This window comes from Xiphophorus maculatus, chromosome 16 (genome assembly GCF_002775205.1).
Source record: "Xiphophorus maculatus strain JP 163 A chromosome 16, X_maculatus-5.0-male, whole genome shotgun sequence".
NCBI lineage: Eukaryota > Metazoa > Chordata > Actinopteri > Cyprinodontiformes > Poeciliidae > Xiphophorus > Xiphophorus maculatus.
The window spans coordinates 20,630,746-20,656,028 of record NC_036458.1 but is presented as its reverse complement, the minus strand read 5'-3'; the positions used below and the strand labels follow the sequence as shown (position 1 = coordinate 20,656,028).

General features: G+C 41.1%; 1 protein-coding gene across 2 annotated transcripts in view; it reads left to right on the top strand.

Moving 5' to 3' along the window:
* LOC102235173 (ubiquitin carboxyl-terminal hydrolase 43-like) overlaps window positions 1-25,283 on the top strand; it is a 79,018-nt gene that overhangs the window by 8,179 nt on the left and 45,556 nt on the right. Inside the window, exon 2 of one of the 2 annotated variants that reach the window (XM_023348487.1) lies at window positions 3,260-3,403. In XM_023348487.1, the coding sequence (XP_023204255.1) occupies window positions 3,260-3,403 (144 nt within the window). Of the gene's footprint in view, window positions 1-3,259; window positions 3,404-17,707; window positions 17,815-25,283 lie in introns of those variants that run through there. The other variant, XM_023348488.1, reaches the window with a different exon arrangement.

Here is a 25,283-nt window from a genome sequence, read left to right as displayed (position 1 = left end):
AGACGCTGTTGCAGTAATCAAAGCGACTAAAGATAAATGCATGGATGAGTTTCTCTAGATGTTGCTGCAACATTTGTCCTTTAATCCCAGAAACGTTCTTCAGAGGATGAAAGGCCGACTTGCTGAGACGCTTTCAGCAGCGCATATCAATTCATATTAAGGTGTCTTTGCTTTTCCAACTATAAAGACGGGCAGTTTTAAGTGTTTTGTTTTGTTTGTTTTCTTTTAGAGCGGGGGGGGGTTCAAGTCAGGGGTTTCAGCCATTAACGGCCAGCTGTTGCCCCCAAATTCCTGCTGATTCTGGGAATCCGCTGTACGCTAGAGGAGAGAGAAATTACCGCTACAAAGGATAGGTGAGACTAATTAACTGAATGCGGAGGAGCTGAAGGGGAGCGTGGGCTGAGTTACTGGGGGTGGGGGGAATGATTGGGAATGACCAAATATCAACAAACGTTTAACACAGGCAGCCAGAAAATCTGTCATTTGACAGAGCACCAAAGAACCAACGAGTAAAACTCAGAACAGTTCAAGTACTAGAGAAGCACTTGGCTGGTACCAATCAACCAATCAGAGCCAGGAGGAGGGTCTTAGCGCTGTCAACCATCTCATGTACTCTCTGCTACATGTGCTAATGGCGGAAAAATGACTTACCTTTACAGGAGAATCATATGTAGCCATGCTAACTAGCATGAGCAGAGGGTGATTGACAGCGCTAAGACCCGCCTCCTGGCTGTGATTGGTTGTTTCTAGTTGGCACTGGGAGAAGGCGGAGGAGCTTGATTTATTTATGTATTTATTTTCCCTCACAGATTACTTGCTTAATGATATACTGTTACAACATAACAGTTTCAATAAATGTGCAAAAATAATTTTTTTTAATAAAAGTTACATACTCTAACTTTACGACATCATACACGGGTGATTCGCGTTCCAAGTAGGAGGTGGGGGAACCAAACGCCCCTCTGTGAAACATATGATTGGAGAAATGCTTCCCTTTCCTCTGCATCGAATTAAAAATAAATGTAAACCACAGGAATCCTAAAGGGGTGGGAGGATTTTCTAATATTGTAAAACGATGACTTTAAAAACGGCGGCACGCCTCTAAAGCAGAAAACAGTCCAGGCCTGTCAGAGTTGTGATAACAGAAGTGGTTTTATCTCCGCAGAGCCATGACTAACAGCTCTGAATATCACCTTTTCATATTTTCCGACTGACGTATCTCTGAAACATTGTCCGGATTGACGGTACGACGACGGCGTTTTCACCTCCACGAGTCGTGTCAAGCGAGGGAAGCGCGCCTTTAAAGTCGGAATCAGACAATGCGTGTGAGTGATAAGAACACCTTATCACTCCTGCTGGAGTTTATCTGCATCTTCCTCTTGTCCGCGTCTTGTCAAACGCTTCAAAGATGGCGTTCAGGCTTCGCTTTCAATTAGATATGAACGCGACTGAATTTTTTTTATCTCTCTTTTGAGTCGGTCAGCGCGGCTGAAGCCTCCTCTGTTTTCAGCGCCGTGCTTCAGCTGTTTGCTTAAGTCGGCACCTTGAACCAAACGTTCAATTGACAATCTATCAGACGCCGTCCACCGTACGTGAATTTACACATTAGTGAATTCTGTCCGCTGTTCTGTCAAACATAATCTCTCTGCTTCACTAAGCTGTCATCTGAGGTTGGCTAATTCCTTTGCCTAATTAAGTTGGGTGCTGTTTACATTTAAAGTCACGTTACACTGCGAGAGCTTAAGTAGTCCTCAATCTGCTGTTTGGTGTATCATTATTATTATTATTAAATGTTCTAGTTATATAAATGGAAATCATTTCATTTAGTTACATGAATACGTTCATTCCATTGTAGCTCTACTTATATGTTCAGGGTCATCGCTCTGAACCTTTGCTCCCGTCTTTGTCACGATCATGTTTCTCTCTAGGGAAGGTGTACTTAGGACGATGTGCAGCAGTCGTTTCCCGCCATGCATTGCAGCGCGCTGTGTGTAGGTCAGGTTTACTCAATTACGTTAGAAATTTCTCGTTGTCTGTACAAGATGAAAGGCGAGCTAAAGCTAATCACCGCCACCTGGTCATCAGACATTGAGCACAGCGGTTTAAAATTTGGATGTAATGTTAAAATAAATAACTACTTGTCACTCCGAGAAGGAGTTAAACCGAAAGTTCTCGTCGACCATTTTTTACGTACTAATGTCGGTAAAGACATGTCAACATGTCGGTAAAAAAGAAAAGAAAAGGTCATTTGTTCCAGTAACTCGATTCAGAAAGTGACGCTTGTGTAAAGTATGGAGTACGGTGCGTCGCATTTGTAGTCAGAACTTCCCAGTTAAGAAAATCAACAACAAGCAACTTCTACTGTCTACTTGCCAGGCCGACTTTGCGTTTCAATATGGCCGCTCCCTACATGAACAGAAACCCGTTTGTTTTAGAAGACACACATGTAAGAGTGCGTCTAAAATTAACGTTACATGATGTAGCACCTTACAACCAAACCAAACAAATTAAAAATGGCGTTTGCTTATGGAAAATAAAGCTTAAAGCAACGTTCGCAAGAGGTGCTGCGAACATCGACTACGGGCGCCGCCACGTTGAAATCCCAACTTTTCCGACAGCGATAACTGAAACGCTCTTAACTCACTCGTGGTGGCAAACCCAGCTCCGAGTTCTGACTTCGTCACCAAACACATGATCCTTCCTACAATACGAAGGATCGTGTGTTCACGATCCTTCCTACTGTAGGAATTTATATTTTTGTAGGAATTTCTGAAGGTTAGCAAAAAAATCTGTTTGTTTTGTTGTTTTTCTAGCAAAACTTTGGTCTGGGCCTCTTGGAAATGAGTTCAAGCTGCCATTTGAGGAGCCGGAGCGTGAGCCATCATGATGCATTTTGGTATCATCAGATCAAAGTGTCTTTTCCCGTCAGTTTGTTGTTTCCTCTGGCTTGTTGTTGTAATGGGACATATAGCAGTGTTTAAACAATGGCTTTCTTCTTGCCACTCTTCAAAGACGAGATTTATTGGGCATCTGGCTAATTGAGCTGTTCATCTCTGCAGCTCCTCCAGAGTTAAACTTGAGGTTTATATTTACTTTAAAAGGGTAATTTATTTTAGCATTTTTGCCTTGTGTAGGTATAACCCTAAAGCTGAGGAAAAATAAATTCAGCAAGAAGCAGCCACACCGTCACAGTCGTACTGCAGCTCATGAGATTTACACAAAGTTTTCGGCGTCCTCACGCCTCACTTTCTCCCCTCAGACGGTCGTGTCCAAGTACGGATCCCAGTTTCGTGGCAACTCCCAGCACGACGCCCTGGAATTCCTCCTGTGGCTGTTGGACCGCGTCCACGAAGACGTCATACTGGCGTCGCACAACAACAACAAGACCAAAGCTCCTGAGAAGGTAAGACTCCAGCAGACTGTGGGGGGGGCCACACAGTGCCGGTAGCCATGGGAACGCGTCACGTTGGGGAAACGCACATGCAAACAAGCTCTCATGCCTTAGCCAACCATTAAAGTAATTGGAACATTGAGGACAACTAATGACTGATTGTTCAGGAGATATTGCTTCATTACATAATAGATGACAAACTCCGGTTTGTTTCAGACATTGCATCAATCAGCCTCGTGTTGAGTGTCGGTTCATGTTTACAAAGGGAAAGTCTTCAAAGACGTCATTGCTTTTAACGTTCAGTGAATGTTTTTTTTAGGTGAATAAAAACATTCCCTCGTCTTTGACCTTCTAGTCAGCGATATGCATCAGCATTCATCGGCATTGAACTGGTTCGCATTGTGTCACGTTACAGCGGGCTACGCGCCGATCCGATATCGATATCTGTTTCGGTCCCGATATTGGAAAACAAAATCTTGATCAGGTATTGGTGACTGTGCCTGAGCCAGAAGAGCAGATCTATTCAGTCTAATTCTATGCTTTGTTCTCATCATTCTTCATGATTTATTTTACATCATAATTAGAAGTCTTGATTTCACTTTGTGAATCATTTGAAAGAAGGTTTGTTGCAGTTTGTTTTCACATGTTTGACCAAGACGGCCAGCCTATTGTTTTTGTTTATTTATTTATTTTACATGAACTGTTTTTACATGTTTGGTTGTTGAAGTAACACCAGGGAAGCTTGTAAAGCTATTGGTGTATTTAAATGTGCTGTACTGGTTCAGAGTTATCAAATACATTTGTAATTCAGTACATTTACGTCTGCATTTAAAAAAAAAAAACAACACAAAAAGAAAACATTTTTGTCAATTCAGCACCTTTTCTGTATTGGATCGGTTATCGGCCAATACTAAACCTCAAACATCAGCATGGGAAGTGAAAAAACGTGGATCGGTGCGTCCCAAGTCAGAACCAATTTCAATATGTTTTATGTGACAGACCAACACAAAGTAATGCATAAGTGAGAAGTGAAAGAACAAATGGTACTTGCTTGTTCAATTTTCCAAAAACAAACATTTGAAAAGTCGTTGATCAACGCTCTAGATCCACCTTCTGTTGCCGTTGCAGCTGCACGTTTTTCGCGGTATCGCTCTACCAGCTTAGTAGAAAATGAGCTTTTTGTGTTGGAATGTCATATAAAATTCCAATAAATTACATTTAAGGTGACAAGAGAGAAGTAATTGGGGGGTATAAATGGTTTTGCTACGGACTGCTTTGTTTGATGCGCGTTCAGAAATGTTTGAAAGACTCACCAGACGTCATTTCCTCGGTTATCTTTGCAAGATTAGCTCCGTGGGCCAGTTTTCATGCCGTCGAATAAACCGTGGCAACGTTTGTGCAGCGCAAACAGACTCCGTGTCTAATGCGCCGCCCACAAACAGGGAGAAGGCTGACAGACGCAGGAGATTTGGTGTTTAGATTTCCTCTCAGCGTGGCTCCTTGTGGCGGTACGCCTGCAGGCACACTGCAGACCGACTCTTCTCCACTGGAACTTTCAGACGGCTCCGGTGCGAGTCGTTTGGGCAGAATATTCATGTTTTATTGAAAGCAAATGTTCAGAAAGAGAAATCCCTCTTCTTACGCCGTCGGGCTGGAGCGAAGGTCGATTTATTGGACGCGCCGCACTTGCTGCGGGTGATTTCCCAGCCAATAAAATGTACGAGTATAACTCAATGAGTCGAAATATCATCTAAAAAGAAGAGAAAAAGGTCATTTGTTCCAGTAACTCGATTCAGAAAGTGACGCTTGTGTAAAGTATGGAGTCATTACACACATGTTAATTATTTATTCCTCCTGGTTTAGATGGATGTAGCTTGCAGCGAACACGAACGCAAACTTCTGTTTCTGAAGCAACGCTGAGTATCCCAGAAGACAGGGGGGAAAAAAACCACATATTTAACAGAGAAATGCAACCGTCTGATTGGGAAGATTTCAATTAAAGTTTGTATCAAACAATGCTACATACTAAAAACAAAACGTACATAGGTTTTCTAGCTTATGTGCGAACCCAGGCAACGGTCTTCATAGTTATGTACAGTAATCCATAATATAACATTTCATTTAAAAAAAAAAAGTCATTTTGTTTTTGGTTTTATATGACATTCCTATTGAATTTTCCATTTTCCGTTAGCTACAAACCAATTGTTGTCAAAGTTATCAGGATCTAATATTTTTGAAAAGAATTACTGTAGAACCACTGCGGCTCTTTGGTAGCGTGGTCGTCTTGGAAGGTTGTAGGTTCGATTCCAGCTTCCTCCTGCCACATGTTGATGTGCCTCTGGGCAAGGCACTTAACCCCACATTGCCTACCGATCTGTGTGTGTGTTTGTGAGGGCGACTGGCTGAATGTGACTCTAGTGTAAAGCGCTTTGAGTGGTCAAAATGACTGGAAAAGCACCATATAAGTTCAGTCCATGTACCATTTATTTACCATAAAACATGAATATTTAGAGAATACTCTTATTTATTGAGAGATAATTGTAGATAAAACTCTGTCATTGTTCTGAATGAATTGAATTATTTTGTTGCGTCGTTTTCTCTAAAGGTCTTTTCCTTAAAATTGGTGTGAACGCTGCCGGGTTCAGAACAAAGGCCGCAGCGTGCTCAGCAACATTATTTTTGGAAACTTCTCGTATCATCAGAGGAAGGTCGTGTTGCTGTTTTTAGGCTACGGTGAAAATAAAACCCTGCGAGTCTCAGGCAACTCTGTTGGGTTTCTTGTAAATCCTCTGCTCAAACAGCCGTGTGACGTAACAAAGCTGACCGTGTGCCTCCTTTTTTTTTTAAATGTGGGAACGCTGCCCGTCAAAGGAACCAAGGGCAGGATTTGGACGTCTATAGCCTCCGTGTACGGCTCGCCCGCTCTAACCTCTGTGTTTTTTAACGTGAAATTTACCGCTGAGCTCACCAGTCTGACTCCACCGACTCATATTTTCACTCAAGTTTGCAGCTGCGTTCCTGACAGAGCGTTCCGGAGAGAGCATCAGAGTACGTCAGTGACGTTTATGATTAAATTAAATCCAAAATACTTTTGATTAAATATAGTTCACCAAAGTCATAGCAGATCTAATGTTATATTGTTGTTGTGTCTTTTCTTGTTTGGTTTTGTTCTTTCCTGTACAGGATTTGGTCATCCAGCCTAGATAAGCATCAACTCGGTTTCTTAATCAGTGAAAATCAAAACATCTCAGAAACAAAAAAAAGTAATGACTCACTCTGTCTGCGCTTCATTTGCTTTAAAGGCCCTCATTCGTAATGAGATTTAACCAGACGTAAGCTTACAGAGACATGTACATTTTGTTAACAAGCCAACAGACACCAGGAAGGCAACAGAGGCAGCTGCATTAGCATCTCTGCAAAGTCTCTAATTAATCTGTCCTCTTGACATTTGTGTTTCCTTTTCTCTCTCCCTTTGCCTTACGAGACTAAAACAACTCTTAATTATTTGGGGAACATTTTGAAGGAGAGCCGCAGTAAGACTTCTCTCCCGATCAGAACATCTCTGGTCTGGTGATCTTTCTGCCTCTCTGCTGGTGTTTGTTCTCTTTGCAACACATCTTTTGTTTGTTGTGGATTCCACTGGCTGGGTAGATGGATCCTCTCCTTACTCCGGTAAATCTCCCTCCCCGTGAATCATGGTTCACTCCTCGCTTTTATCATCTCCTTTGTCCTTCATGACTTTGACGTGCCGTACCTCTGGAATGCTTTTTTGGTATGCAGGGTTGATGGCTCTCAACCCTGCCCCGATATGAATTCAGAGGGGGTAGGGACTCGCTACCAGGGAGGAATAAGAATCCCTCTCGCTGGATGACTTCAAAAGTTATTTTATTTCCACTTTCCCTTTCAGCCAGTCGGTGTATCTGGGCGGTAATCTCTTCCTTAGTCGGCCTGCGGGAGCGTTTGCATCCCGGGCTCCAGCCGGATTGCCAGTCTCTTCACGTTCTCAGTCAAGGAGTCGGAAAAACTCCAGTGTCTTTTTGCCGCTGACCCAGAAGCAAGCGGGGGCCCCGCGCTGCCGCTTTGTTCACTACAGCTCGTGTTCCTCGTGACGTAAAGGCGCAAACACAAACCCCGACCTCACCTCTCAGACCAATGGCAACGTCAGACCAGTTTGTACTTTTTGCATTTGTAACGGGTGACGACACACACCACACGGCGTTCACCGTTCACCCCCTCCCCGCGGCTTTGACTCACACAGAGCCCATTCTGCTCTCGGTTTGTTGATTCGTCTCTGCTTAGAAAAAACAGAGCAAGTGTGATCATCTCGTCTTCTGAGTGTTTGTCTCTTTCTGTGTGTGTGTTTTTCTTTCTCTCTCTGCCTCGCTCTGCTCTGTCTGTCTTGGCTTAATGAATGCACCTCTTTGTAAGCGGCTGGAAGAAAGGGACACTTGTTGCCCACTCTGAGACCAGACGCAAGTTTGTAGCCGACTGAGAAGCCTGGGTGAAAATCAGACGTATTAAATAATGTTTTTAGACCTCTTTCAGATAGTTATTGTGTGTGGTATTACTGAAAAACTAAAACTCTTCTTAAGACATTTGGGTATTATCAACCAAGCACCAGAGGTAGAACAATTCATACAGTTCATGAGACGATAATAAGGATCACAAGAATTAGCCAGGAAGGGTTTTTGGCAGTATTTCGGGGGAAACCAAGGACCCTTGATTTTTCACAAATGGAGTCAAATTAGAACTGATGTGTCAGGATCTTGTATTGTTCGAGTTTCTTCGTTTTCCTAAACTATTTCTATGTTTTAGTTTCATATTTTTTTTATTAGCTCAGTCTTGTTTCTGATTTTACTTCAGTTCAGTCCTTTCTTAGCGATTCTAGTTTATGTTCTTGTGTCTAGTTGTTCTAAGTTACTCTAGTTTTTTATATCTACACATTCTTTAGTGTTAGATCATTTCCTAATCCCCAACATTCACTCTCCTCGTACTTGCAAACGTCTGCTTCTCTTAGTTCTCCTGTGAAATCCTGTACGATCCAGTTCTCCCGGTCTTGCTCTTTGTGTTTTTATTTGTTTCTGATGTTTTTTGTTCTCCTCTGGCTCCCATGTGGGGTTTTTTTGGAGGGGGGGTTTGTTCTTATTTTTCCACTAAATCTTCAAATCTACTTACCGCCGCAGCCTCTCTGAATTTGGGTCCTCTTCACTAACACATGGCAATTCATTTGAATGGTTTTTGTATTATTTGATGGTACAGGTTTGATTTGATTAGACTGGTACAAATTAAGTGGGATTTTCAAAATGATTTCTGTTTGCTTAAAACCTGAGTAATAGGAGAGTTTGTTGCGAAAAAGTTTCATGACCTTCTTCAAATTCAGAAGTTGGGTAAAGTAGTTTGGCACCAAACAGGATTTCATGATTTTTAACTTTCTGGTAGGTTGACTGTCAACATTTAAGAGTAACTTGGGCAATCCTGTGGGTGTATTTTAAGATAACACCTCAAACAAACTATCAAAAGAACAAGTGTACATATTGTCTGAATTATTCAGAACAACAAAAATAAGATGCAACATTGTCTTAAGTGCTGGAGCTCTGCTGTGGTCCAGTTTAACCACTAACACTGGTGGGTGTGTGGTGGTGGTGCTCCTAGCCCGGGTGGCGCCCTGGGCGAAGCACCGTACCAGGAAGTCTGGTCAGTCCTTGAGTTCAACTCCTTGATTCCTGAAGATGCCATGCTCCTCTCTTCATATAATCATTTGCAAGTGAAATGTTGCAAGTGTGGCGAGTTTTTAACGAATTGTCTCACGAACAAACTAATTCACGTGTGATTTTTCTAGTCGTGTTTTTTATTTAATGGAAACGCCACACTTGCAACATTGAGTTTTTTAACATTATTTAATATAGTCAAAGTTTTGCGCACATTTGTAATGGAAACAGCTCGTCATCAGCTTGCGGGAGGAAATCCAAAACATCCGACCCGAGTCGTACATGTACCATCCTGCCAGAGGCCGAGCAAATATATGAAAACCTCTGCCTGCGTCTTTTAAACTCCCAGTCAGAGTCACAATCGCTCATTTTAACCTCCTGACGTGGGTCGGTTGGCGGTGCCAGCCGGTGGTGAGTTATGGCGGCGGCACCTGGCCCAGGCCTGTGATAAAGATAACGACCTGCTCGTAAGGTGGGTGAGGAGATGCCGGTAAAGCGGGACATGCGGCGCCTACATCCACGGCTGAATTTCCAGCTTGTGCAAAGCTGGAATAAAGCGTGCCCAGTAGTTGTAAAAGGAACATTTTTCACTGTGCAGAATTTGTCTCCCGGAGGGTCGTATAAAACCAAGTCACAACGACGAGTTACTTTTTAAGTCCGGGGAGATTCAAGAGCCTGACCTTTTAGCGCTTTTCTGCCCGTAATGAGTGTGCAACAGTGAACAGTACGGGGGAAGCGTTTCTTTTTCTTTTTCCCTCACTGCTAAATTACTTTTTATGGTTTTAATCCACAGTGACCACCTACTTCTATTAAAGCACTTATAACTACAATAAATTATTGTGTCAGGCTAAGATCTGTGTTTGAAACGGCTATTTTTTGTGGTGACAAACCACAAAAAGTAGCTGTCGAAATGCATTTTTGCGCCTTAGAAACGGAAAATATTTCATTGTTTAAGTCTTAGACAGTGATTTAAAAATAATTTGTGAGGAACAAAAGAATTTATTCTTAATTTTCTCAAAAATATGGTGGAGTTGTGGGTTACAGTTTCAGACCAGGGGACACTAAAGGAGGAGATCACCCAGGAAACCAGTTGTAGTTCTAACCAAATGTCCCTATTTTGCATTATTGCAGTGAGGAAAGTAATGTCCTCTTAAAACAAAAAACATATTCATCAAAATCTGGAATAGTAAAGAAAATCCAACAGTTGTGATTAGAAAAAAGCCTTTTCTGCTTACAAACGTACCGTCTTTGCCTCGGTACTGGACCTCATCCACGCTGTCTGGTCCAAACAGTGAAACAGATGGAAATAAATGGAAAGTGGCGGCTCTGCAGCTTTGATCTCTGAGCTCAGACGTAAAAAATTAAGACGTAAAATCCACGCCGGTTTGTTCAAATAATCCCTCCTGACATCATCAATGAAAGCTTGTGTTTTCTACAGCATGTATTTAATCCTGAAAGGAAGAAAGAAAAAAGATAAGTTTTTCTGCTGAAGAACTCCGATTTGTCTTTCGTATTAAGATTAGCATCTGTTTTGTCTTCCCTCTCTAAGGCTTCGTTAACGCAGCAGACAAAAATCCGACCCAAATCCCCATTGTTTTTTTCCCCCATCTATTTGCGACCCATATCCGACTTTTTCTGAACGACCCAACTCCGATCTTTTTACCCCAGATTTAACTTTTTCGTACCGTTCTTGTTTTACAAACGTTGCATCTCGCTCATCAACAAAGGCTGTTATTATTATTCAAAGTGCTTCACGTCATAAAAACATCATAGTTACTCATTTTGCTTGTGGTCCACGTCGGTTTGTTCAAATAATCCCTCCTGACATCATTAATGAAAGCTTGTGTCATTAATGCAATTTTTTTTAATATATATATTGCAGGATTTTTGTAAATTTAAAGTTTTTTTTTTTTAAAAAAAGTAAAATACAAAGCTTTATTGACAATGTTATTCCTGATCAACAACAAGTTAAGCATGAAATATTTTAATTAAACAAATGAAATGGTCAGAATCATTCCTAGTTCACGTTTTCTTTATTGAAAGAAAGGCAAACACTTTACTCATTTATTTTGGACTCAACTGAAGAAAACTGAAAACGATTCATTCTATTCTCAGCAACAACAACAACAACAAAAAGACACGATTTAGGTCATTCTTTATTTGAAAAAGTTGTAATAGTTTTGCTGTAATTGAATTTTTTTTTTTTAAAGTTCATCTGTAGCCCTACCTATCAGTGTTCTGTAATTTGCATGAGTAAAAGATATTTATTTATTTTCCCGGGGGGCGGATAGGGCACCAAAACTAGCTACAGCCCAGGACCCTTTATTCTTCAAATACAGCCCTGGTCACATCCTACATTTTTTATTTTGTAAACACAAATTGATGCATTAAAGTGAACTAGAGTACACTTTTACATACATTTGTAGTAACTTCTACTACTCTTATTTCAATCAAATTTCACAAAACTTAAAAGCTAATTTAATCTTGAGCGAGTAATTTAGGAGTTAGCGGTTGCTAACGTGACAAGATACAGAACTATTTTTTTGTTTTGTTTTTTTGGGGGGGGGGGGGGGCTGGGGTTGCTAATTACTGTAAGTAGGAGATTTAAAAACCAGCGAAATAAGGAGAAGAAGTCTGTGCCAGCCGGAGATTCTCACAAAGAGAAACAGATAAATGTTTTTCTGCGGGCGCTTCTGACGGCAGAAACGATTTTAGTTGTGCAGCTACCGTGTGTGAGCCGCGCCAGCCAGCCGCTGTGCCGCAGTGTCTCTTCTTCTCTGCCTACGCAGAGGTAGGCAGGAGCGGCTGTTTGGTTTGTAAAGTAACGGTGACCGTGTCTGTGCACACATCCGGATCCGAGTCACTCAGAAAGCTCAGGTTTAAATTTCCATGCTTTAATTTCTCACGTTAGAAGCGACGCAGAGTAGCACTGATTACTTTTTATGACTCGAAGCGAGCAGCGTCAGCCTCGCGCTACCTGGCGCCGCCGCCTGGCACGCGCTTGTTTCGTGCGTCACGACAGGAAGAGAAAACAAAAGAAAGCGAGAGAGGGGAAAAAAAGATAGGCTGCTTCCCATTTACTGCAGCACCAGAGCAAAGCGCAGCCTCAAAGTGCGTTAAAACTCGGTTGTGTTTTTACACAAGCAGGAAGGAGGAAGAGGAAGAGGAGGATTTCAGGAGTTCAGCCGACAGATGGGACGCCATACGTCCCGGACAGGTGAAGCAGAGGAGGCTGTGACGTAGATACGACACCAGGTTAACACGGTTTGTCACGTCTGAAAAGTGGCAGGAGTTACAGATGAAACCAGAAAGCCACGTACAAAAACTAAAAAGCCACATTTTTTCCCTCTCACTCTCTGAAGTGAACTTGTTTTAGCTGGAATTTCCAAAATTATTCCTGTTTGCTAAATGCCACAATAGAGAAAATGTCATATTTGTTTAGTCTACAAAATGATTACTGTCTCTTTAAACGATGAGGAAAAGATTCTTTCTGCCATTATTGTGGAATTTAAAAAATAGAAATAACTTTGGTCATTCTAATTAACGTAAAGCGGTAGAAGTTTGGTCTGATTTAACTTGAGACAATGATGAAAAAAAATCTCCATGTTCTTTTTTATTTTTGTATATATTTAACCTTAAGATTTCAACTGTAGGTTCAAACCCTGAGATATGAGCTGTTAAGTTTGAGAAACACCACAGCCTTTAGTGGCCATGATGGGTGAAAGCTGCTTTGACACAAATTGGTGCATTTCATTCTAAGAGGTAAAAATCTAAATTCAGATACGTAAAACATTATGTTCCTTATAGACACTTTGCATGGACTTTGCAATTTCATGCATGCTCACAACAGAGGAGGGCAAAAATGCGATTCTTTTACATGTCATCGATAGTCGCGCTGCTGTAGAACAATTCTGTTAGCAAAATAAAACCTGGAGATTTAGGTATTATTAATTTAGTGCAGAGCTCCACAGCAAATGGAAAATAACACAGAAAAAACTTTAAAAACAACTCAACACAGACCTGTTGCCACAGCAACTGGCTGACTACAGCTCTACTAGTGTTTAAGGATTTGACACCAAAAAACATGAAAACATTTCCCACACAAAGAACAAAACATGACAGTATTACGTTTTCATGCTTGATGTATATTTTGCAAATATTAATAAATGATTGTCTGAAAACGGCACTGGTTGATTAGCTAATTTAAACACTTGCTACTGATGATCTGTCAGAGTTGGTGTGAGGATCTCCTTTTTTGTTCTTAACTGAACCGAAGCACACCAAATTCCACAGCACATCTACATGTTAATCAAGTCATAGTCAAGCTAGCATAACTGACCTACTTCCTTCTCCCTCGCCATTTTTCTATTACTTAAAACTCATTTCTGACCTTATCTATTTATCATAGTGTGGACAGCTAGTAGCAAAGCACTGCGTCCCTTTTTCTTTTATATGTCACGTGTACATTTTAGATTAGACCGCATTATCTTGAAAGCTAAAACCGATGGTAGTCTCTGCAGTCACCACATCCTATGGGTTAGCTGGGTTAGCTCTGTCTTTCTTTCTTGCAGCTTCTTGCAAGCTGTCTATTGACTTCCATTCATGAATAAAACCTCCCAAATACGACTTTGTTATATATTGAAATAGAATACTTGTGAAAATGTTTGAAGCCACTTATGTTTTTTTTCTTTTTTTGTTTTTGCTTTATGTAACTGTAGTGTACAATAAAGTTTTCTGAAGGTCAGAGGACCTATAAAGCAATCAAGATCTCACCCTACAGAGCTCCTCTTCCTGCGTTCTCTGCGATCCACATTGTGTTGTGTGTGAATAGTTAGCTTCACACCGAAATTAGAAACAAGTCCAGACAGTGACCCAGACATTGCACCAAAGATTCTAACTTGGATTCTCATCAGTTATTCTAGCAGTGCGTATTGGCAGAGCAGCTCCTCCTCGCTGCTCCCTGTTCCCACCGAGGATGTGAACGAAGGTTCAGACGTCGTTCTGTTGAGCTTTTTTTTTTTACCGTGCTTGTTTTTTTCTTCACTCTGCTTCTTTTTTGACACCTCTTTCCTCCCACGTCGAAGCAGCTTCCCCAGACCCACCTTGTTGGAAAAGGGTTTTTTTGGGTTTTTTTTTTTTTTGAGACTCGGTTTTGAACGTGACCTCTCTGCGTTTGAGGTGCTCGCCGACCTTTAACCCAGATTAGCATCGACCTGCTTAAACCTAAAGCCCTCACCGGAGGGGTGGCGGAATGATATGAGCTGTGATAACACAGTTTACAGCTAGTAATTGCTTCTAAAATCCCTTTATAGTGTTAAAAAAAAAAAAACTTTCACACAAATAATCCCTCAATGGGTTTAAAAGCCTGCTGTGCTACTTCACTGACGACAGCAAAAATAATGAGGAAAATGCTCTTGATTTATTGTAGAGTTGATATATCTCTTTTGGGAAAGGAAGTTCATGGTTTTCCCTTGTGATGATCCAACTTCTACGCTCCGCTAATCTGGAACTGACATCCAGAAAACTGCAAAACTGCCGAAATACTGACAGACTTCGAATCAAGGCTGAAAACTCACCTGTTTAGAGTCGCCTTTGATGAGTAGAAAATGGGACATCGATCGACATATTTGACGCGTGTTGGTGATTTTGATGATTGTATTTGACGAAATGTGACGTTTTGTTGCTTGTTTTACAGTCGGCGACTTTACGCTGTGAAGCGCTTTGAACTGCCTCGCTTCTGAAATGTGCTGAACAAATAAACTCAACCTGGCTCATATGTGATTTTTCACATTGTGTGTGTAAAGTCAATTCCAGAGGCCGATCTGTAAACCTGGGACTTTCAGACTGCGACACGGACACAACGAGGCTTTAAACCGAGCAAACCCGTTCACACACACACACACACAACGCTTCTTTGGTGGTTTATGGATTAAATTAAAGTTCAAGGACAATCAGCCACAGCAACAATTGTGGACAGCCCTTAAATAAGAATAAAAGGAAGCGTGCTTCTTGTTTGCTTTTTTTTGAAACGGGGTCTGCTTCTCTCCAATCACCCTGCAGATTTAAATCAGCAGCTCAAATAAACTTCAAAGGTCACCGTCTAAAAAAAAAATAAGCTCATAGATTTTTCTTCAAACTTGCTTCGCTCTTGAAGAACAACATACGTCACCTTATTTGGTGCAGCCATTACGGTAAATGAGCAAACTAATTTCTTTTTCTTCTCTTTTTGATTCCACAGAAAATCTCCTCCATCCTCACTTAGGAATAACCCACAACCCCGCCGGGTTTGATTGGCAGAAAGCGCCGATGCCGAGTGTTTAAATGATTCGGATTTGCTGAGTGGAGGCTTTTCCAGAGAGCGTGTCAATTAAATCGGCTGAAACCGGGGCGGACTGGAGTGATTTAAGCAGCTGTTGATTGAAATGATTTGAGCGGCGAGTCCAGTTTTTAATGTGCCGTCTTGAATTAAATTCAATCGCACTCCGAAGTTGTAATTATCAGTCCTGCCGCGCGATCCAAAGCCAATTTAGAAAAGCAGCCTTTCATCAAAAGACAAAAAAAAAAAAAAAAATTATATAGCTGGCATTTAATAACTTACTGGCGTGGCGATAAATCCCATCAGATCAGGAGCTTTGGAGATGCAGATTGGCTCTTTCCGAGCAGATTAATGGCTGCATGAGGAGACGAGAAGTCCTACCTCAGCGCAGGGAGCCGTAGTTAAAAAAGAAAAAAAACGTGTTCATGGCCAAAATATGTCACTCAAAGGCGCAATAATACTCAAAGTTGTTTAGAGCATCCTGTCCATTTCCTGGTGAGAACCAGAGAAAACCCAGCGGCGCTTTAAAAGTCGGGCGGAGAAAAGCTGCAGCAGGTAATAAACACCGGGTCATTCTTGCCTTGACCGACTGGCAGCCGAGACAAACGACCTCAGAGCTCAGTAAAAAAAAAAAACTTTACGAGGAAAATGTGGAAAATCCCACAGCCGCCATTTGTCATTTTAATTGAATTTATTTCTTGCTGCTTTGATTAGCATCCTTTATCTGTGAGACCTTCTCTGCTCTCTTGCTCAGCATGTGGGCTGTTGGTTTACTTGTGTGATCAGAGTTTGGGAAAGTAAAGCTTCCTGTGTTTTTTACATATTTTTTGTCTCTAATCTGGTAGAGACATTCACCAACAAAAACTGTAAAGCTGTCAGGATAAATACAGATGCATGGCACGAGTTTTACATTTTTACTTTTGCACCAAACAGTTGAAAACCTGCAATTTTCCTTTCACCTCACAGTTATGCTGTAACTTTGTGTTGGTCTGTCATAAAAACGTCCCGATGAATATATTGAAGATTTTGCAGCTCTGCTCACGCTGATGGTCAGAATTAAGAGTTAGTCTCTAGGCCTGTCTTCATAAGCAATAAGTCAATCAATTGGACATTTTTCCAACTTTCTTGTGTCGCTGATCATCCGATGGGATGCGAGCTTTCCTAGCTTGGGGTAAAAACAGATACTATCACCAATGGGCGGTTTCCATCTTAGTGATGGTTCACAACAACTGAGGCGTTTAATCGGCGAACAAAATACAAAAAGGCCAGAACAAAACTAAGATAGATAGATGCTGCCCTTTAATACCATTGAAAAGCCAGCATTTAAAATCTATAACACAGTAGGAGCTATATACATATATATGTGTGTGTGTTTTTATATATATATATATATGTATAAGTCCTAACTGGCAGTATTTCCTGTCTTCCCTGCCTGAGCCTAATGATTTATATATTTTGAAGGGCAGCTTCATTTACAGAGTCTTTATAATCCATTTGATTTGTTTTTGATCTATTTGGGATGTTCAAAATGTCCTCCAATCAACCAGGTTTACTTGTATAGCACATTTCGGCGATACAAAGTGCTTCACATTGTGAAAACATCAAAACCGTCATAAACACATCCTATAGTCAACAGTTGTGAAAACCAGTAACAGGATGTGACGTTTTGTTCCAGTTCCAGAGTTAAAAATGTTCTCTAATAATTAGTTTACTGACCTTTGAGAGGACGTACTTGAATGTTTCTGCCATTTTTATGCTATCGGTTAACAACGGCCCACTGTGCGCTGAGGTCAGTTTGAGTTTTTTGCGCCGACCTGTGTTCTTTCTGCATGTTGCCCCTCAACAATGTGGCCAATAATGGGCCGAAAGAAAAGCTTCGAGCTTCACTATTATTTATGGACTATTTATAGAGAGGAAACCCGCATGAAAGCATGCTGCTCTGAGGGAGACCGTCCATTATTTATCAACACTCTGTATGTCAGCTGAATACACCACTTACTCAATAGCTCTCTTGGCTCCAACTGTCAATAAACATACACACACACACACACACACGCACACACGTGTGCTGATGCTGTGTCTAACCGGATGCTGCCCATCGTTCTCGGACCCTCTTATAACAATCGCCACGGGGACCGAGGTGCTGTTGTTTGCATGTTCTCAATCACTCCTCCATAGTGATTTTTTTTGTCCTGCATCTGTGCATTTCTACAGCTCCCCTGAATTATTCACATCTTCTTTTTTTCTTTTTTTTAAAGGTTTGCTTCCTGTTATGTCCCCCAAAAACCCATCAGGATGAGGACGGTGGTCTCTTACGATGGGAGGTTGTGGAATCACTCCACTCAAAAATGTTTGGGGGTGAATTATTGAAAGCCTTCACAAAGCGAACAAACAGTCTGGTAATCTTACCGTCGCTGGCTTAAAACTCGTAATTCATCTCCTGGTGATTAACAGCCATTGATTGAGTTAATATAAAGTGGATTGATCTTATCGATCGTCTAATGACTAATTGAAAAGCAGCCACTTTCTGAAAAATTGGAATTTTCTCGTGTCAAGAGCTTCGAGCGTCTTTCCATTAGGTGAAGGGCTAAAGTTTTGACAACACTGGATTTAAAAAAGCATAATTACATTTTAACATTATTTTGTGTCAGCTCTACTGACTCAATAAACAGAAAGTTGTTGGTTTTCTCACATTATTAAACTTGGACGTATTCATAAAACGCATATAACAAAACAAGAACCGCATAGGTTGCTGAATAGAAAAATAAAAAGATGAAAAGATATGTGAAACGCTTTATTACCCGTGGCGCAATATTTTAATTCAATTATCTTGCCGGGTTTTTTTGCATTATACTAACCACCGCTTGTCTGTCATGTTGCTTTTACCTTCGTAGCAAATCAGTCATTTTTGCATGGATCGCTGCAGATGGACAAAAAATGAGGAGTAAATTTCTGCAAAAAATTTTGGAAATTTTCTAGACAAAAAAAAGGAAGTTTGAAAGGTTGACTCCAATTTTGAGATGAATTTTCTGAAAAGAAATCATTTGGAAATTTGCAAGGCTCAAAAGTCAAGATTATCCTTTTGCAGGAAATTCACTCCTTTTTTAAAAATCTACAATGACTCTAATACGCCTTCGTAAAACCCGTCATGGAGCTTGACAGAATGACATTAAGGTAAAACTTAAGGAGCTTGCATTTTGCAAAACAAAAAAAAGTTCATTTTGCATTCCACACCAGACTCTGTTTGCCCCCCTTTTTTTCGTTCCCGTTCTGGTATGGCCCCACCATCTTTATTTCTGTATCAACTGGCTCCAATACAAGGTGACCAACAGCACCGTGTGCTGGATGGCGCCAAACTACAGAACTATAAGAAGAACTAAAGCGGACGGTGTTAGCTACTCAATTGGAACTAACTTTAATCGAACAAACTATTAAGTGTGTTGGGCTGGGTTTTTCTTTACAGGCAGAATCTGTTCCTCCACCAGGCAGCTTTGAGCTGCAAAACAGTTAGACCCACCACCATTCATCACAGCCTTCTGTCTCTTCCTCTTTGTTTTGACTCCTAATGTCAGTCCTCGTGAACTCTGGCCTCCTGCTGACAGTGCTGAGCCAGCACCCGGGTTCTAAACTGCTGCTCAGCTGCTCTCTATATCGTTGTCATTTATCTAAATCCTAGAAATCAATTACGTCGCTCCAAGGTGCCAGGGTGACTTTTTTAATTTTCTCCCAGGCTCCTCCGGGCCTGGCGCAGGCAACTGTCCTGGCACTAAGCCTTACAGATTAGGCACCGGTAGACAGTTCTCAGGCTTTGCTTGTGTTAAAGATTAGCTGCTGTGCAGGTTTGTGCCCCGGTAGAATAGCCTCTGTTAAATATGCTAAATATGTCCCTATGTTTTTATTGTTTTGCTTTCTTATTTCACACCACTTAAAGTTTTTCACAATTTCTGATATTACAGCCCAAAACGTCAATGTACAACACCGAGATCTTAAGTGACAGACCTGCACAAAGTACTGCATAATTGTGAATGCTGCTGCATCTGATGCCCCTAAATGAAATCCAGTGTAACTAAACTATTTAAAGGCCCATAATATTCCCCCCCCAAAATAAATAAAATAAAATAGATGAAATATAGACGCATGTTCCCTCAGTGGGGACAGCAACTAGCAGTCGTCTTGCATCTTTCAGGTGATTAGAAGTTCAGAAAGGGCATGAAAATGAGGAAGTAAAGGGATTTAAGTGGATGTTGGTGTTTTATTCTGTTTTGTCTGGTATTTGGCTTTTACCGAGGACACTGAATCTGGAAACGTTGGCAGTACTTCGATAATGATCTACGACCTTAAAAAATAAATGCAGTCAGTTGTTTTAGTAATGTCATCCATGCAAGCTGCATAAATTCTACTAATCCTTAAAGTAAGACGCCAGAGGCGGTTAAAATGTGAACTCTGTGATTATTTTCTTTATTTTAAAATGAGCGTTATCTTCAATATATTAATTACTTATATTTATTTAACCCGCAAAGAATTTTAAGGCAATTAAACACTTTTTTTGAAATGCTAAGCCGGAACCTTTGTGTTGTGTTTCTGGTACTCCTGTAAATCTGACGCACGAATGACATCCGCTAACAACAGCAACGGGCGACAAAGCGGCTTCTTTTGGGCCAGTAGGTGTTAATTTTTGTTTAAAAATAAACGATCTACTCTCGTGTGTCTACTCTCGCTACAGGCCATTTTAAACGGCGCCTCTCTGCTAGAAACTCTTCTAGGTTTTTACCAGTTTTGTTGACCCACAACAACTGTGATGTTTCAATGAAGGAAGTTTCTTTTAAAAACTTTTTTTTACCATTTTTACTCAAAAACACATCAGTTTTCAATTATCCCAGAACATAAATGGAAGAACAACAAACAAGTACAAAGCTCTTTCAAGGCCGATTTAGTCTGAAGTCACTTTGTCTGCCAGTGTGGGAAGCAACCATGTAATGATCAAACTTCCAATTTAGCCAAACTGCTTTTTTTTTTTTTCTCCCAACATGCTCCCACTTGTCACAAATCACCACCAACTTAGCAGTGAGGCAAGCTGTGACATGTGCTGCTGGAAGGAGAATTAAGATGATGCCTTTTTTATATATATATTAATAAAATAAAGACACGGCAGAGGTGTGGGAAAGGTGTCAGGATCCACACATTGTTGCTAAAGAATGTACATCCGACTGTGAAAGTGTGAGAGCTCCGTTTTCAGAATAAATACTGGGAGGCCCAGCATGTGGAAAAAAAAGAAAGCAGAAAGAGATTTCAGACCCTGTGCGTCTCCTTTTCTCCTCCTTTCCTTCAAGGACTTCATCCTTTCTCTAAAAATAGCTACTTTTGATATTTTTTTCCCTTTTCTCTCTCCTCCTCTGTTGCCTGCCAGTTTGGTTGCATTTTTATCTGGCATATTTTTTTTGACAGGCAATTTTAAAGATTGCATCTCCGTTTTGGAGCGACTCGTGCCGTCTCCCGAGACGGACGCCCGGCCCGGCCCAACCCCGCCTCGCTCCGCCCGGTCTTGCCCTGCTCTGCCGGGGTCATTTTTACAACCTGTGAAGCAATTTCTGGGACCAGCAGCGCTAACTAGCCTTGCTAGGCGAGCTGGTATCTGAACATGATCTTTTAGATGGCTGAAGTCTAATCTGCACCGCATGACAGTGAGCCTTTGAGCTGTCCCTCTTTCTCTCTCTCTCTCTGTCTCTCTCTCATTCATTGGGTCTCACTGTTCCTGTACTCCTAACACACAGCTGACACCTTGCAATCTATCGACATGGCCGGACTGGGCTTGAATATCTGAGAGGTGATAAGTCCAACTGGGTCTTCACTCTGCGGCCTCCGTTTTGTTATCTCTGTGGAAAGATAGCCGTGGAATCCACTAGCAGGTTAGTGGAAGAAAAACATGCAAGTGGAAAGCTTTGCTGCTCTGTATTAAATATCCAGATGTATTTAGTGTTGCGATTTTGTCTCACTGATTTAATTGTTTTACATTATCTTGAAGGGAGAGTTGATATTTTTCAGGTTTGGTTGTATGGCGTTTTCATCGCCTGCATAATTTTTTAATCAAACATTTTTGTGTTAGTTTGAGGAAACACTTTTTCCGTGTGACAATAGTCACGTGATCAACAACCGAATGTTGCTACTGTTAGAAACTACGAAGAAGAAGATGACAGGAAGTGGTAGGATGATGTCTTTTGATGACTTACCGCATCAACAGACTAATTTACGTGTGAGTTTTAATTACTTTTCTTTTTTAACGGACACGAAGCAATTGCGAAATTTTCTATTTCCGACATTAGTGAAATATTGACAAAGCTTCACACACTGGGAATTGAAACGCGGCTAGCATCTGAACTTTAGCAGGCAGCAGTCTGAGACAAAATAAGATTAGCTCTGACCGGAGAGTTTGTCAAGACGAAGACAGTTCCAAAGCAGATGTCTACCATTATTATAAGAAGCTAGATCTAAAAATCTTTTTTTTTAATGTTAAAGTCATAGTTGTTCATCAACCCTTAAAATTCTAATGTTACACTGAGCGGCTCCAATGTTAGTTGTTTATAGAAAAGAAAATCAATTTCTTCTTCCCAAGTCTGGGCTTGACATTTGCTGCCAATATAAAAGTAAGCTGCAGATTATCTTCTAGTAGGATATACATGGAACAGGAGATAAGGAAGGAGCACGACCAAAATCAGCTCAGCTCTTCAGTAGCAACCAACCTCTGCTCTCGGTTGCAGCTAATATACGGAGCTACCAATTACTCCATCAAAGCCCATGTAAAAAAAACAAAACAAAAAAAACACAAACTGTCTCTTTAAGAAGATCAGCTGTGTTGAGCTGTTCCAGTTTGGTCCCCCTACAGAGGAGGAAAATATAACGAAACAAGTAAAAAAACCCTGACCCTCATAGGAAGAAGAAAGGAGAATTGTATGTGCCTGATGAAGCAGATGCAGAAGGGAGGTCAGGTTTCAGTCTCAAGCATAATCTTAAACAGGCTTAGTTTATATGTGAAACGCAAGGCATCTTGTTTTGTATGCGCTTCACACACATCATGGACAAACACAGACCGTCCACTCCACCTCCCGCCCCCTTCTTTCGGCTTGGTTTGAGAGTGGAGGTAATGGTGGAGGAGCCAGGCTGGCAACGGTGGCAGCCAGTGCGGTACCAGGAGTTCAGAGGAATTGTTAACAGAGCAAAACAGAGAGAAGCTCGCAGAGGGCAAATCTTTCAGCCAGGTCAGGTCGGCTCTTTGTCCGTTGTGAAGCAGCCGATGTTTATTCCGACCCAATTGGGTGAATTTTAAGCTACTTTTAAGGGGGCAGCATTATTTCTTGGAGGCATTTTGTAGCACAATCAAGTAACTATGTTAACCTAATAAAGTTATAAAAATGCTACATATATCAAATATGACTGGAAATGAACTTGATTTCATAATTTTGCGCCTTGAAATTGGGCCTCTGTCTTTTTAAAAACTCCCGATTTTTCTGAAGCTCTGCCTTCAGGGAGTCATTACAACATGGCTCCTCATTTAACCCTTTAGCAACAGTTTTGACCCGCGTTGCTCTGAGGAGTAGGTTGTATGATGCTAAGTGTTGCTGGCTAGTCTGAAGGAGCCGAGTGGGGGAAGGCTGGTTTGTAAGGCGGGAGCTCAGAAGCTTGAAGCTGCAGCTCTGAGGAGGAGCTTCACCTCAAGGGCGGAGCTAGGTCCAACCAGGCGGTTTGGAGAGCTGAATGGTTGCCATGGAGATTTAAGATTGCTCAAACATGCATGAAAGAGTCAAGATGACACTCCAGGTGTGTTTTGATGAAGGAATAACATTATAGCATCATGTAAAGCTCAAAAAAGGCAATTTTACATAATACTGCCCCTTTGAAGAGACAGTAATTATTCTGCATGATCCTGAAGACATGAATAAATCAGTGATTGACATTCTTTCTCATTATTGTGGCATTTAGTGAATAGCAATAATTTTTATAATTCTAACTGACCTGAAACAAGACAAGTTTGGTCCAGTTAACTTCAAATAGTGAGGGAAGAAAATGTGTCTTTTTATCCGGGGTATGTAAACTTCTGGTTTGAGATGTGCTGTTTCTGTTTCGTGTTGCCTTGCTCGAGCCTTGATTGCACTTGTGCAACTCAAGCCTATAATTATCCAAATCCCTGTCAAAAGAAAACTGAATTCAACTCCCACCATATTCTCAAGCTAATTAAAGTTCATTACTTTGTTTTCTTCTTTCTGGAACTGGTCCCAGCATTGTGCTTTTCTGTGGAAGAGCAGAAAATAGCAAATCCATCCAGGAAGTGTTCAGTGTTTTAACCTTACATATATATCAGCTTGAGAAAAGTATTTTTTTTAACTACTGTATTTTCCGCACTATAACGTGCACCTAAAAACCTTCAATTTTCTCAAAAGCCAACAGTGCGCCTTATAATCCTGTGCGCCTTATATATGGACCAATATTGAGCCACAACAGGTCTCGCAACTACGGTAAGCAGCCGCCGACTTCATTTTCCCCCGTAGAAGAAGAAGCGCGAGGTGCATGCTGGGTTTTGTGTAAAGACCCCAAAATGGCTCCTATTAAGAGACACGCTTACGACGCAGAGCTTAAGCTCAAGGCGATCAGTCAATCAGTAGAACACGGGAATAGAGCAGCAGCGAGAGAATTTAACATGAACGAATCAAAGGTGCAGAAGTGGAGGAAGCAACAGCTGTTTATTCATTTTGGGAATGAACGGAGTTTTCAGAAGCTGGTTTGTAATCTATTAATAAAGTTTGACTGACCTATCTGACTGTTTTGTTGACATTCCCTTTAGCGCAGTTCCATCTAATGGATGCATAACGTAATGTAGCCTCTAATGTATCGTCTATTCTATGCGCCTTATAATGCGGGGCTCCTTATATATGAAAAAAGTTTTAAAATAGGCCATTCATTGAAGATGCGCCTTATAATGTGGTGCGCCTTATAGTGCGGAAAATACGGTACAAATCCTTGCAAAAACTGTTCATAGTTAAATTTTTGTTGTTGTTTGTTGAGGTTACAACCACAAAGTTTCATGTATTTTATTGAAATGTGGTGTGGCAGAACAACACACAGTACCATTTTTTATATGTAAAAATGGTTATAAATATTTTCACAATTGGTCACAAATAATCCCAAGGACATTGGGTCTGCTTCTCTTCAGAGCAGACCAAAATCATACGCAGGGTACCCCAAGGTTTGATTCTGGACTCCCTCCCATTTAACATCCACAGGTACACGCCCCCTCTAGCTCAAGTTATAATAAGTAATAAGGTTATGCAGATGATATACAGCTCTACATTACAGGTGACTCTGAACCCATCAAAGCCCTGAATAAATGCTAAGAGAGATAAATGTATGGATGTGGCATAACTTTCTCCAGCTGAACAGAAACAAAACTGAAGTTATTATCTTTGGACGTAAAGAGGAACGATCTAGAATCATCACGCAGCTTCAGTTATTACAGAGAAAAACCAGCGATCAGGCCCAAAACCTGGATGTAGTGATGGACTCAGACTAGAACTTTCAGAGACACATAAAGACAGTCACAAAGTCGGCCTTCTGTCACCTGAAGAACATCTCCGGGATTAGAGGACTAAAGTATCAACAAGATCTAGAGAAACTCATCCATGCATTTATCTTTAGTCCCATCGATTATTGCAACAGCGTCTTCACATGTCTGTCCAACAAATTAATCCTCCAGCTGCAGCTGATCCAGAAAGCTGCTGCTGGAGTTCTGACTAAAACCAGGAGGATAGAGCACATAACACCAGTTTTAAAGTCCCTACACTGGCTCCCTGGAGTTCAAACAATAGACTCTAAAACACTG